At 37.6% G+C, this 14,134-nt stretch overlaps 2 protein-coding genes across 3 annotated transcripts; one reads left to right on the top strand and one right to left on the bottom strand.

Annotated features, from left to right (window-relative positions):
* Positions 1 to 810: 810 nt before the first annotated feature.
* LOC125594282 (nucleolar protein 6-like) lies at positions 811 to 4,228 on the bottom strand. The gene is made up of 14 exons (XM_048770538.1): positions 4,115 to 4,228; positions 3,865 to 4,026; positions 3,626 to 3,791; positions 3,433 to 3,549; positions 3,204 to 3,337; positions 3,065 to 3,133; positions 2,373 to 2,471; positions 2,162 to 2,274; positions 1,748 to 1,922; positions 1,553 to 1,663; positions 1,409 to 1,487; positions 1,175 to 1,318; positions 968 to 1,075; positions 811 to 863 (listed from the first exon to the last, which is right to left on the bottom strand). Exons 1-14 carry the CDS (start codon positions 4,226 to 4,228, stop codon positions 811 to 813), a joined length of 1,644 nt encoding a protein of 547 aa, XP_048626495.1.
* A 2,471-nt stretch (positions 4,229 to 6,699) lies between these two features.
* On the top strand, positions 6,700 to 12,692 carry LOC125594280 (nucleolar protein 6-like). Of its 2 annotated transcripts, none has more exons than XM_048770535.1 (26): positions 6,700 to 6,971; positions 7,052 to 7,213; positions 7,287 to 7,452; positions 7,530 to 7,646; positions 7,742 to 7,875; positions 7,947 to 8,097; positions 8,183 to 8,253; positions 8,609 to 8,707; positions 8,806 to 8,918; positions 9,158 to 9,332; positions 9,418 to 9,528; positions 9,595 to 9,673; positions 9,764 to 9,907; positions 10,007 to 10,114; positions 10,218 to 10,339; positions 10,427 to 10,494; positions 10,577 to 10,671; positions 10,761 to 10,881; positions 10,962 to 11,099; positions 11,208 to 11,304; positions 11,409 to 11,534; positions 11,639 to 11,731; positions 11,830 to 11,944; positions 12,021 to 12,166; positions 12,237 to 12,323; positions 12,411 to 12,692. In XM_048770535.1, exons 1-26 carry the CDS (start codon positions 6,849 to 6,851, stop codon positions 12,534 to 12,536), a joined length of 3,087 nt encoding a protein of 1,028 aa, XP_048626492.1. In that variant the 5' UTR covers positions 6,700 to 6,848; the 3' UTR covers positions 12,537 to 12,692. The 2 variants fall into 2 exon arrangements, with proteins under 2 accessions (XP_048626492.1, XP_048626493.1); XM_048770536.1 differs by having other exon boundaries at positions 6,702 to 6,971; positions 12,024 to 12,166.
* Positions 12,693 to 14,134: the final 1,442 nt, after the last annotated feature.

The following is a 14,134-nucleotide window of genomic DNA, read 5'->3' as shown; positions in this document are numbered from 1 at the left end:
GCGAGAGAGAGAACACCAAGTGGGAGAGGTGTGAGGAAGACATGTGCAACCAAAAGTTCAATGGCTTCTTCTGCTAGGCAACCAGAAAAGAGATGCGCAGAAACCCATCTTTTTGCAAGCCTTAAGATAGCGGACACGGTATGGGGTTATGAAACATCAAAGCAAGCAAAAGTATACATGTAAAGTCTATCGCCTTTTACCTTGCAACTGGTGCATATGTAGGAAATCCGGCTTGCAAACCATAGATCATTTTTGCATGTTGACAGCGAAAGAAAAGCATTTTATCGGTAGAGGAAAGATCCTTCACTCGGTCAGGTCCAACTGCAACTCAGAAGAAGTACCACAGGAAGTCAGAATCACATAGGCTTTCTATTCAGAAGATATTATGAGTGCAAGAGAAGAAATCTCACTTTCATGTAAAATACTCAGACGAAACGCGTAACCACCCATGAAAACAACGTTATTCTCAGTAGCTGGTCGCGTTATGCCCTTAACCTTCTGAAGTCTGTCAATATTTTCATTTGTACGAATTTATATAATACTGTGGCTTAATAGTATGAAGTGTTTCTAACAACAGTTTAACCTACTTCTTTACAATTTGAAGAAGGAAGTCAGTTTTCGTTTTCTCAATTTCCAAATCACCAGGTCCTTCTAGCTGCGAACAGAAAAAAACTGGGGAGCTTAGATAACTAACTTAACAAACCATATATACGCTATCAATCAAGCGTAGTACTGATCCTACCTGAATCATGACCTCCATTGTCGGTATGCAAGATGGCATATGTTCATGTAGTCTTCGCTCAACAATTTTCACGCAAACCAGTGGGTGAGGTTCAGGAGGAACACCGATGTGAGCCTAAGAGCTACAAAACACGAGGAATATTAGATATCACAGATACTGCAAACATCATTACACACTTGTTTTGCTATAAGCTCACTGCAAAACAGTACTACAACGAAAACTAACCTGAATCTAAAGGCTGAATGCCAGAAACGTTTAGAGGAATGCCTTTGATCTCAAGCAAGCACTTTGAGAGAACTTTGAAGACATAAAGCGAATTTCCAAATGTTGGGTCTGAGACATCAGCATTATTGCATAATTAGTTTGAAACCATAACGAGACAAACGCGCAGTGCATAGAGAGAAGTGAAAAGTTCAATGATTTTAGTAATACCTTTATCTCCGTAGAGCAGAGAGAAGTCAAGTTGATCAACCAATTGAACAATATCATCGGAATAGAGTGAAAGATGCCGCTCAAAGATATACTCAATCATTTGTTTCATGATAAGATGCCTTCTCCACTGCTGAGTCTCCCAGACTAAGATAATGAAATAGGCAAATATTCAGCTTGCATAAACTTGAAACTTCTTTATTGAACTCTGTCAAGAAGCATGTATTGATAACACACCTGTGCATTCCGCTATTCTTCCATCTTCAAGCCTCCTTAGCTCAGACTTGTCCCCCCCAAATTTTCGAAACTTGAGTACCTAGAAAAGATATGCTATTTAGTAAGACCGTAGGAGCCAAGGATGATAAAGAAATCTTGATGTACCTCTTCCTTGTTATCAGCATCTGGTCCAATATCAACCATTCTAAACGCATTTTCGGTTGATCTGATAGATATGCCAATAAAAAGTGGTTCTCTGTCAAGAACTGACAAGCCCTGTTTCAAAGCCAGTTATAATTGTTAGAACAATTTTCGATGCATTGAAAGGTAATCGTAAATCAGGAAGAAAAAAAAACATACATCTTCAACATACGAGCCTTGATTGGCATTTCTCCAAACAACACGGATTGATTTTGCTCTGTCACCAAGTCCTTGTTCCAGCAGGCTATGCACTTTCTGCTCATAAATTCTCCAATATTCCTTGTCCAAACAAAACACTGACGTAGGTTCTGCTATTTTCCCTTCTAGGTGTAACCTAAGAGAACTTAGATGTTAGGATTGCTAACTAGAAAGAATAAAAATTAGCACATGAAAAAAAATGATAAATTTAAAATCTTGGAGTTGATTAGATATAATAGAATAAAGGCAATCGATAATTCAACTATCTTGAATTTTAAAATCGCATACTTTCACATGCACGAAAATCTTTGACAAAAGTAGGAACATACCCAGCCACTTCCATCCCTAACAATACAAATAGATCAGTAAGGTTACCGTATGCAATGGTCATATTTAACAGGATAGTCGATCTTGGTCATAAAAGCCTCCTCGAATCCTCCATCACTGAGTTTCATACGTGTAAGAGTTGACGAAGCCTCATGTCGGAGCTGCGATACCAACAAACAAATTACATGAACAAGTCACAAAGACAACCACAGCATTGGATCAATTATCAAGTAAAGCGAGCTACAAAAAAAAAAGATACCTCATGGAGTCCAATACTGGTCATCCGGAAAGCCAGATTCACGTGTGTAGATGGATCACATATAAGAACAGGGAACAACTCTTTGAATTTCTTATTCTCCTGAAATTTAAAGGTTAACTATCAGTAAATCACAGTATACAGGGAACACAGCACCGAGGTGCGCAACTGAGAGTTTCTTCCATTGATGATACTTGCAATAATACTGTTAATCAAGAAACTTCGACTGTAATCACGAGTGGCTACATAAGGTTTTTCCAGCAGTATTAAAACTGCCATTTGTACTCTTCGGATTACTAGACGATGCCTTAAGGCTATACACCACAATGAAACTATAAACTAGTGGAATTTCTCTCTGATTGTTTCAGTAGCAAATGGATCCAATAGCACCAGTGCAGACTCATACTGCATCGAAAACAAAATAAAACACACTGATAGGCAAGTAGAAAACGCACCTCTGTCGAGGCAAGTATTTTGGTCTTCCCTGCTGTAAAAAATAGACCGCTTCCCTCATCAAATCATGAGTGGCTGCCAACAGGATTAACAAACGTTGGTTATCCGTGATGCAGAATCAAATACTTACAGAAAATAAACTTAAGCTGCATAAGCATACTTATGAATTCCAGTGTCTTTGTGAATATTTGCAGTGCGTTTTGTGACTTTTCAATGTAGCCAAATCTTGCAAGGAATGATACTATCACGAAGATTAAAAAGCCATTCAAGCAGTCATGGGCGTATATCGAGCTCCTTTGTCTAGCCCATATCTGCACACAACCATACAGGTTTACAGACTCCAATAAACACAGGTAGACAATACATGTTAGCTATACATACCTTTAGCAATATCAAAGCATCTGGCAACGCTTTCCACTGAGATAATCTGTTCTCGAGAAGATTAGAATTTTCCTCCAGAAACATGTCCTCCAATATGCTTAAGTTGTAAGTGGGCGTGGGCAGAGAGTCACCATCTTTATCATCAAAACAAATCATAATGATCATTAAACAGCTGTCTCAACATATTCGTCAAGAGAAAACTCAACATTCCTGAAACAAACCACATTACCTGCAGTAACAGAAGGGAGGTTGTTGCTGCTCATACTCAGCATTGCAACATCAAACAGTGATTTTGCTGAAGGTATTATTCTTATGGAAAATCCAGGTAAGTGATCAACTTTCTTAGCTGCAAACACATTCTCATTCTCGGCGTCAAAACATTCTCACCTTTCTTAGCGAAAAAAAAACTAGAGCACACATACCTGGGAAAACAACTAAGACTGGCTTCCTCGCCTCGTTCTGTAAGGCTGACCATTCAACTTTCTCAACAGACGATGACAACAACAAATGGTTCTTAAGTACACAAAGATATAGACATCGCTTGGCATGGTATAGATGATTCATATAATCTTTCTCATGAAAACATTCCTGCAAGCACCAGTCTATAGTTAAACCACACAACATTGATTTCAAAACTTGGAGATAAGCATTAGAAACTGACCTTAGGCAAGTGGAGGAGAAGATCAACAGAAGCATCAGGCTTTGCCATACAACGAGTGGAGTAGCTGCCGACGGGTCTGAAACCATTAGGCTTCTTGAAGATGAATTCAACTTTATCAGCTCCAATCTCGCTAACGAAGCTGGGAGCTAATTCCGAAGTAACCTATGAGTTCAAGAGTTTTTTTCAAATGTTAATAAAGTTTGAACTTAAGAACAAAGCATTGACTAGAAGACAAAATCTACCTCGAGACTTCAGGTATAGCATCAATGGCTTCTTCAATTGATGAAACGAGACCGTCCACAGTAGAATCGCGATCTATCCGACTCTTCTCTAGCAAATCGTTGAGTTTAGAATCTGCCTCCATCTTTGACTTCTGGTAAATTAGGGTTCGTTTCGTTTTGCGTGAGCGAGGAAGAAGAAGGGAAGGCTTGCTGCGACACCGTTTCGATAAGTGATAGCGAAAAGTGGGAAAGGCCGAAACCTCTTTATTTTGTTCCGTCCCACATCGCTAACTGATTCATCTTTTATTGTTATTTATATATCAGTTTGGATAGATGGAAGGTTACCCACAAGGGATGATATTGGATGTTACGATGTGAGTCCCTCCTTGGCAGTGGTCAGTTGGTTCATTGAACACATACATCTTAATAACTGATGTGGGTCCCTGTTGTTTTTTTTTTTTTTTATTTTTTTTTTAACAAATTTGTGTATTAACTTATAATTGTCATCTTGCTATATACACTAATACTTGTTTTTTTTAAAAACTTTCAACACTTTTATTTTGTAGAAACATGTTTTTGTTTTCTAAACTTTGAAAAACTCTTTATTTTTTTTAATTTTTTTGTTTTATATTGATTTATTTACACTTAAAATGAATATCTAATTAAATATACTAATTTTGATTTACTGAGATCATATCTTTGGATCGGGCAGAGATCTTTTTCTCAAATCCAATTCCTTCGGATCTTAAACATTTGAACCTAAGTAGGTGTTCGAAAATTTTGGATTCATGTATGAGTCAATTAAAGCATGTATGTAATCCTGAAAATATATCCAAAACATACATAATATGTATACAGAATTTTTTTAGATTTCAGACGCTAGCCGTAGTCATCATCATCAGGAACAGATCTCCTGCTGCTTCCGTTTCTACCATTATCCTCTGGATAGAAGCAAGACGATTATGTCGGCGAGCGTCTGAAAATTATGTATGTTTTGGATGTGTTTTTTACGTATCCAGAGTTTTAGATACGTCGTCTCCTCCCACTTCCACGTATGGTACAACGGCACCTATTGGATCAGCAGTTGTGTTGGTGGGCCGGGCTGGGCTGAGTGGTAAGCACGCCATTAAGAATCTCTGAGCCCAACTTAACTTTAACCAGATAACCACAGTCGAATTTGCCTTCAATTGTACCTATGGCTGTGAAACTCGACGAACCTGTGCCATGTATTCATATGTCACATGTATTCATAATCTAATTTAAATAAAAGACATTATCTTATAGTCGCATCCGGTTGGTCCACGTAGTCGGTTTATTATCCAACAAAATCCAAATAAATCCAAATCCATAATAGAGCTCTAATACCTCCTCCAATCATAGGTTATCTAGTCTTATCCTCTCCTTCCCAAGGTTTGTTACATATACTCCGTCTTTTTTTTTTGTCATCTACATATTACTCAAGTCTTTTTATTGTTTATTAAGAATATTAATCAATGATAATAGATGCTTAACTATATTTGGGCACCAGGATGATGATTGTCTTGTTAGCTTTATTTGGATTTTGGATTTATTTGGATTTTGTTGGATAATAAACCGACTACGTGGACCAAACCGGATGCGACTATAAGATAATGTCTTTTATTTAAATTAGATTATGAATACATGTGACATATGAATACATGGCACAGGTTCGTCGAGTTTCACAGCCATAGGTACAATTGAAGGCAATTCGACTGTGGTTATCTGGTTAAAGTTAAGTTGGGCTCAGAGATTCTTAATGGCGTGCTTTACCACTCAGCCCACCCGGCCCACCAACACCAACTGCTGATCCAATAGGTGCCGTTGTACCATACGTGGAAGCTGGGAGGAGACGACGTATCTAAACACTCTGGATACGTAAAAAACATATCCAAAACATACATAATTTTCAGACGCTCGCCGACATAATCGTCTTGCTTCTATCCAGAGGATAATGGTAGAAACGGAAGCAGCAGGAGATCTGTTCCTGATGATGATGACTACGGCTAGCGTCTGAAATCTAAAAAATTCTGTATACATATTATGTATGTTTTGGATATATTTTCAGGATTACATACATGCTTTAATTGACTCATACATGAATCCAAAATTTTCGAACACCTACTTAGGTTCAAATGTTTAAGATCCGAAGGAATTGGATTTGAGAAAAAGATCTCTGCCCGATCCAAAGATATGATCTCAGTAAATCAAATTAGTATATTTAATTAGATATTCATTTTAAGTGTAAATAAATCAATATAAAACAAAAAAATTAAAAAAAAATAAAGAGTTTTTTCAAAGTTTAGAAAACAAAAACATGTTTCTACAAAATAAAAGTGTTGAAAGTTTTTTAAAAAAACAAGTATTAGTGTATATAGCAAGATGACAATTATAAGTTAATACACAAATTTGTTAAAAAAAATAAAAAAAAAAAAAAACAACAGGGGACCCACATCAGTTATTAAGATGTATGTGTTCAATGAACCAACTGACCACTGCCAAGGAGGGACTCACATCGTAACATCCAATATCATCCCTTGTGGGTAACCTTCCATCTATCCAAACTGATATATAAATAACAATAAAAGATGAATCAGTTAGCGATGTGGGACGGAACAAAATAAAGAGGTTTCGGCCTTTCCCACTTTTCGCTATCACTTATCGAAACGGTGTCGCAGCAAGCCTTCCCTTCTTCTTCCTCGCTCACGCAAAACGAAACGATCCCTAATTTACCAGAAGTCAAAGATGGAGGCAGATTCTAAACTCAACGATTTGCTAGAGAAGAGTCGGATAGATCGCGATTCTACTGTGGACGGTCTCGTTTCATCAATTGAAGAAGCCATTGATGCTATACCTGAAGGTCTCGAGGTAGATTTTGTCTTCTAGTCAATGCTTTGTTCTTAAGTTCAAACTTTATTAACATTTGAAAAAAACTCTTGAACTCATAGGTTACTTCGGAATTAGCTCCCAGCTTCGTTAGCGAGATTGGAGCTGATAAAGTTGAATTCATCTTCAAGAAGCCTAATGGTTTCAGACCCGTCGGCAGCTACTCCACTCGTTGTATGGCAAAGCCTGATGCTTCTGTTGATCTTCTCCTCCACTTGCCTAAGGTCAGTTTCTAATGCTTATCTCCAAGTTTTGAAATCAATGTTGTGTGGTTTAACTATAGACTGGTGCTTGCAGGAATGTTTTCATGAGAAAGATTATATGAATCATCTATACCATGCCAAGCGATGTCTATATCTTTGTGTACTTAAGAACCATTTGTTGTTGTCATCGTCTGTTGAGAAAGTTGAATGGTCAGCCTTACAGAACGAGGCGAGGAAGCCAGTCTTAGTTGTTTTCCCAGGTATGTGTGCTCTAGTTTTTTTTTTCGCTAAGAAAGGTGAGAATGTTTTGACGCCGAGAATGAGAATGTGTTTGCAGCTAAGAAAGTTGATCACTTACCTGGATTTTCCATAAGAATAATACCTTCAGCAAAATCACTGTTTGATGTTGCAATGCTGAGTATGAGCAGCAACAACCTCCCTTCTGTTACTGCAGGTAATGTGGTTTGTTTCAGGAATGTTGAGTTTTCTCTTGACGAATATGTTGAGACAGCTGTTTAATGATCATTATGATTTGTTTTGATGATAAAGATGGTGACTCTCTGCCCACGCCCACTTACAACTTAAGCATATTGGAGGACATGTTTCTGGAGGAAAATTCTAATCTTCTCGAGAACAGATTATCTCAGTGGAAAGCGTTGCCAGATGCTTTGATATTGCTAAAGGTATGTATAGCTAACATGTATTGTCTACCCTGTGTTTATTGGAGTCTGTAAACCTGTATGGTTGTGTGCAGATATGGGCTAGACAAAGGAGCTCGATATACGCCCATGACTGCTTGAATGGCTTTTTAATCTTCGTGATAGTATCATTCCTTGCAAGATTTGGCTACATTGAAAAGTCACAAAACGCACTGCAAATATTCACAAAGACACTGGAATTCATAAGTATGCTTATGCAGCTTAAGTTTATTTTCTGTAAGTATTTGATTCTGCATCACGGATAACCAACGTTTGTTAATCCTGTTGGCAGCCACTCATGATTTTGAGGGAAGCGGTCTATTTTTTACAGCAGGGAAGACCAAAATACTTGCCTCGACAGAGGTGCGTTTTCTACTTGCCTATCAGTGTGTTTTATTTTTGTTTTCGATGCAGTATGAGTCTGCACTGGTGCTATTGGATCCATTTGCTACTGAAACAATCAGAGAGAAATTCCACTAGTTTATAGTTTCATTGTGGTGTATAGCCTTAAGGCATCGTCTAGTAATCCGAAGAGTACAAATGGCAGTTTTAATACTGCTGGAAAAACCTTATGTAGCCACTCGTGATTACAGTCGAAGTTTTCTTGATTAACAGTATTATTGCAAGTATCATCAATGGAAGAAACTCTCAGTTGCGCACCTCGGTGCTGTGTTCCCTGTATACTGTGATTTACTGATAGTTAACCTTTAAATTTCAGGAGAATAAGAAATTCAAAGAGTTGTTCCCTGTTCTTATATGTGATCCATCTACACACGTGAATCTGGCTTTCCGGATGACCAGTATTGGACTCCATGAGGTATCTTTTTTTTTTGTAGCTCGCTTTACTTGATAATTGATCCAATGCTGTGGTTGTCTTTGTGACTTGTTCATGTAATTTGTTTGTTGGTATCGCAGCTCCGACATGAGGCTTCGTCAACTCTTACACGTATGAAACTCAGTGATGGAGGATTCGAGGAGGCTTTTATGACCAAGATCGACTATCCTGTTAAATATGACCATTGCATACGGTAACCTTACTGATCTATTTGTATTGTTAGGGATGGAAGTGGCTGGGTATGTTCCTACTTTTGTCAAAGATTTTCGTGCATGTGAAAGTATGCGATTTTAAAATTCAAGATAGTTGAATTATCGATTGCCTTTATTCTATTATATCTAATCAACTCCAAGATTTTAAATTTATCATTTTTTTTCATGTGCTAATTTTTATTCTTTCTAGTTAGCAATCCTAACATCTAAGTTCTCTTAGGTTACACCTAGAAGGGAAAATAGCAGAACCTACGTCAGTGTTTTGTTTGGACAAGGAATATTGGAGAATTTATGAGCAGAAAGTGCATAGCCTGCTGGAACAAGGACTTGGTGACAGAGCAAAATCAATCCGTGTTGTTTGGAGAAATGCCAATCAAGGCTCGTATGTTGAAGATGTATGTTTTTTTTTTCTTCCTGATTTACGATTACCTTTCAATGCATCGAAAATTGTTCTAACAATTATAACTGGCTTTGAAACAGGGCTTGTCAGTTCTTGACAGAGAACCACTTTTTATTGGCATATCTATCAGATCAACCGAAAATGCGTTTAGAATGGTTGATATTGGACCAGATGCTGATAACAAGGAAGAGGTACATCAAGATTTCTTTATCATCCTTGGCTCCTACGGTCTTACTAAATAGCATATCTTTTTCTAGGTACTCAAGTTTCGAAAATTTTGGGGGGACAAGTCTGAGCTAAGGAGGCTTGAAGATGGAAGAATAGCGGAATGCACAGGTGTGTTATCAATACATGCTTCTTGACAGAGTTCAATAAAGAAGTTTCAAGTTTATGCAAGCTGAATATTTGCCTATTTCATTATCTTAGTCTGGGAGACTCAGCAGTGGAGAAGGCATCTTATCATGAAACAAATGATTGAGTATATCTTTGAGCGGCATCTTTCACTCTATTCCGATGATATTGTTCAATTGGTTGATCAACTTGACTTCTCTCTGCTCTACGGAGATAAAGGTATTACTAAAATCATTGAACTTTTCACTTCTCTCTATGCACTGCGCGTTTGTCTCGTTATGGTTTCAAACTAATTATGCAATAATGCTGATGTCTCAGACCCAACATTTGGAAATTCGCTTTATGTCTTCAAAGTTCTCTCAAAGTGCTTGCTTGAGATCAAAGGCATTCCTCTAAACGTTTCTGGCATTCAGCCTTTAGATTCAGGTTAGTTTTCGTGTAGTACTGTTTTGCAGTGAGCTTATAGCAAAACAAGTGTGTAATGATGTTTGCAGTATCTGTGATATCTAATATTCCTCGTGTTTTGTAGCTCTTAGGCTCACATCGGTGTTCCCTCCTGAACCTCACCCACTGGTTTGCGTGAAAATTGTTGAGCGAAGACTACATGAACATATGCCATCTTGCATACCGACAATGGAGGTCATGATTCAGGTAGGATCAGTACTACGCTTGATTGATAGCGTATATATGGTTTGTTAAGTTAGTTATCTAAGCTCCCCAGTTTTTTTCTGTTCGCAGCTAGAAGGACCTGGTGATTTGGAAATTGAGAAAACGAAAACTGACTTCCTTCTTCAAATTGTAAAGAAGTAGGTTAAACTGTTGTTAGAAACACTTCATACTATTAAGCCACAGTATTATATAAATTCGTACAAATGAAAATATTGACAGACTTCAGAAGGTTAAGGGCATAACGCGACCAGCTACTGAGAATAACGTTGTTTTCATGGGTGGTTACGCGTTTCGTCTGAGTATTTTACATGAAAGTGAGATTTCTTCTCTTGCACTCATAATATCTTCTGAATAGAAAGCCTATGTGATTCTGACTTCCTGTGGTACTTCTTCTGAGTTGCAGTTGGACCTGACCGAGTGAAGGATCTTTCCTCTACCGATAAAATGCTTTTCTTTCGCTGTCAACATGCAAAAATGATCTATGGTTTGCAAGCCGGATTTCCTACATATGCACCAGTTGCAAGGTAAAAGGCGATAGACTTTACATGTATACTTTTGCTTGCTTTGATGTTTCATAACCCCATACCGTGTCCGCTATCTTAAGGCTTGCAAAAAGATGGGTTTCTGCGCATCTCTTTTCTGGTTGCCTAGCAGAAGAAGCCATTGAACTTTTGGTTGCACATGTCTTCCTCACACCTCTCCCACTTGGTGTTCCTCTCTCTCGCTTCAGCGGATTCTTAAGGTTTGTTTCGGCTACCATGATTTTGATTTTACAAAAACACAATCTACTAACGGTGTTAACCAACAATTAAAACACTACATCTTTTTTTTTCGCTGGAATGTGTAACAGGTTCTTGCGATTACTAGCAGACTATGACTGGTGGTCCTGTCCGCTGATTGTCGACAGAAACAGTGACTTTGGCATAAATGACCACAAGGACATCAATGTGAGTCCTCTTTTTTTTTCTTTTTCTTTTTTTTAAATAGTGTATCTAATGTTGAGAAATATTTGTTAGAAACGACATATGTAAATGCTTTCTGTGCTTTTTAGGATAACTTCATGTCAAGTAGAAAGCGCGATGAAGAGGGCAGACAAAACATAAGTTCAGCCATGTTCTTGGCTGCTCCTTACGACAAGGCATCAGAGGCATGGACAACATTTTCACCAAACTTGTCGGTTAGCAAACGCTTTTGAAAAGCATCTTAGCGTCGCTCTGTCTTTTTTTTTTTTTTTTTTCCTTCTGATAGTTGTAACTCCAATTTACTATAACTTTGTTAAAGGAACAAAAAAGGTTGGTGGCTTCTGCTCGAAGCAGTGCAAACGTATTAAGTAAACTGGTACTGCAAGAACACAATGATTCTGTTCAATGGGAGGTGAGTGAAATGCATTGAAAACACATTGCGTTGTGCTTAGCTGGTATTACAAGTAACATGATGTTGACTGGTATTAATTGCATCTATATATGTTGCAGAGCCTTTTCAGACCTCCTTTGGACAAGTATGACGCAGTTGTTCTTCTCCATAGAGAAAACCTACCTTACCCACGTCGTCTTTTGTTTCCGCCTAAACTTAACCAAGGTCCTAAAGGTGGCTCTATGTCTCCCTCTCTCTCTTTTGTTTCCGTCGCTAAATCCAAAAACTAATGTACTCCAGTAATTATTAGCAGGGGATCATGTAGCACGTTGGGAGGCGAGTACATATGTTAACAGATTCTTATTGCCTGGATATTTGGAGAGAAGCCATGAGCAGCTTAAGGAGGAGTTAATGTTGGACTCCGATCCAACCAAGTGCTTCTTGAGTGTGTTGGAGGCAAGTTTTCTAATTCAAAACAGAAACATTAAAACTTACCGGGGTTCTTATCGTGCGCTGTTGTCTGCAGAAACGGTTTGGGATGTTGTTGAAGCCGTGGTATGACCATTTAGGAGGTGACTTGATTGGTTTAACTTGGACTAAACAGAAGTCAAAGGTAAAACAAACAAAACAACTTTCTTTAAACCAACAAAAAAAAAAGGGCGGGTGAATATAATCAAATGTTTAATGTTCTGATTTACAGAAACGAAAACGAGATGAAGATGAAACTGATCCGAAAGAGATTTTAAAGGCGGTAGGCGAAATGGGAAAAGGGTTGGTGAGAGATATCTTAGTTGCTCAAGTCTCCATGACGTTTCTAAAAGCTTAGTTTCAAATCTCCTAGTTCTGACCGATTAGATATCAAAACTGTTTATCAATCTTGATGAGTACACATCATATGTTTTCTACAATACCAGTCGAACACAATCTTTTTATAATATGTTTTCTACAATACCAATCAAACACAATCTTTCTTTTGTTATAATTTAACTTCCAACCGAAACGGTTTTTACAACAAGTGCCACTTGGTTTTCTCAAGACCCATCAATCATCATTTTCACCAAACAAAATAAGCTCAAAAAACTCTGCAAACCGACAAACAAAGAAATATGGTTTAGTCTCTAGAACCTGTGTTTCCTATACATTAATCTCGAACTTGTCAGATGGCATCTAGAGACATACAGCGCTCTTGATATCTCTCACTCAAGTTTTTGAAAAACATCAGGGTAATGTCACAACACTACTCCATTCAGTAGTACATCAACTTGAAATCTTATATGTTTTTTTTTTTTTTTTTATTCTCGTCCATACTCTAAATATCAATCATCATGAAAATATAGAATTTGTGTTACAAATGAATTCTATTTTGTAGAGTCTTTGGAAAAATATAACTTCTCCAGTATGGACCATGTAGAACCGGCTGACATACACAATTCAAATTTCTTTAACACATGATCTCCAACATTGAGAATGGATGATCAGATTCATCGTCTTCCTGATCTTTCAAGCCTTTAAGCTTTCTCTTTCACCAACCGCTCCATGTACACATCCTCGTCTTCATCATTCCTGATTGCTGACGTATAAGGTGACAAAGATTCTTCTAATACATCTTTTAAACCAAGGACAGACAGATGTGTTAGCATCCTCTTCTTCCACAATGAAAAGTCTCTCTTCCCATCAAACGCCACACCTCAACTCTTGCATTCGCTATTGAAAATGACACCTTGTTGAAACACAACAGCAAAACTGTTTGATCTAAAATCAGAATCAAACACAAACTCGATGATACACTCTTTGGCGAACTCGAGAACATAAGTTAGAAAGTAGAAAGTATGAGTTTGTAGAATTATTCAAATCAGAAGAAGAACATTGACAAGATAGACACTAAGTATTTGTTTACCCAGAATTCACCTAAAATGGCTACGGATCTGGCAAGGAGGCAACTCACTATAATCTTAAGAACAAAGATCTAGCACATTTCTCTCTCTCTCAATCTTACAAATCTGCTTGCTTTGCATAAGAGAGAAGAGAACACACAAACTCTTCTTATATGGAAGGAGTTTGTTACATTAACCTAGTTGGATTAGGGCATTCAACATTTTCCATAAACTTATTAAGAATATTTATGAAATACTTGCAACTCGTTATAAGTAGAAAGAGAGAAAGAAGAATTGGTGTATCTTATTCCATGAATAATGAACTCCTTATATAGGGATATAATATGAGAGTTTAGCTTGTAGACCAAGTACAAGTAAATCTTGGTGAAAAAGACTTTCTATAATCAATGTCACAATATTCATAACACTTCCCCTTGATGTCTATTATACCAAAGTACTTTCAAAACACCGTAGATGTTGCCTCGTTAAAAACCTCACCAACTCAATGGGAGAAACCATGGTTAAGGGAAAAAGCGTGCAACGCGTAATA

Source organism: Brassica napus, assembly GCF_020379485.1.
Source record: "Brassica napus cultivar Da-Ae chromosome A5 unlocalized genomic scaffold, Da-Ae chrA05_Random_33, whole genome shotgun sequence".
NCBI lineage: Eukaryota > Viridiplantae > Streptophyta > Magnoliopsida > Brassicales > Brassicaceae > Brassica > Brassica napus.
This window is presented reverse-complemented; position numbering and strand designations above follow the sequence as displayed.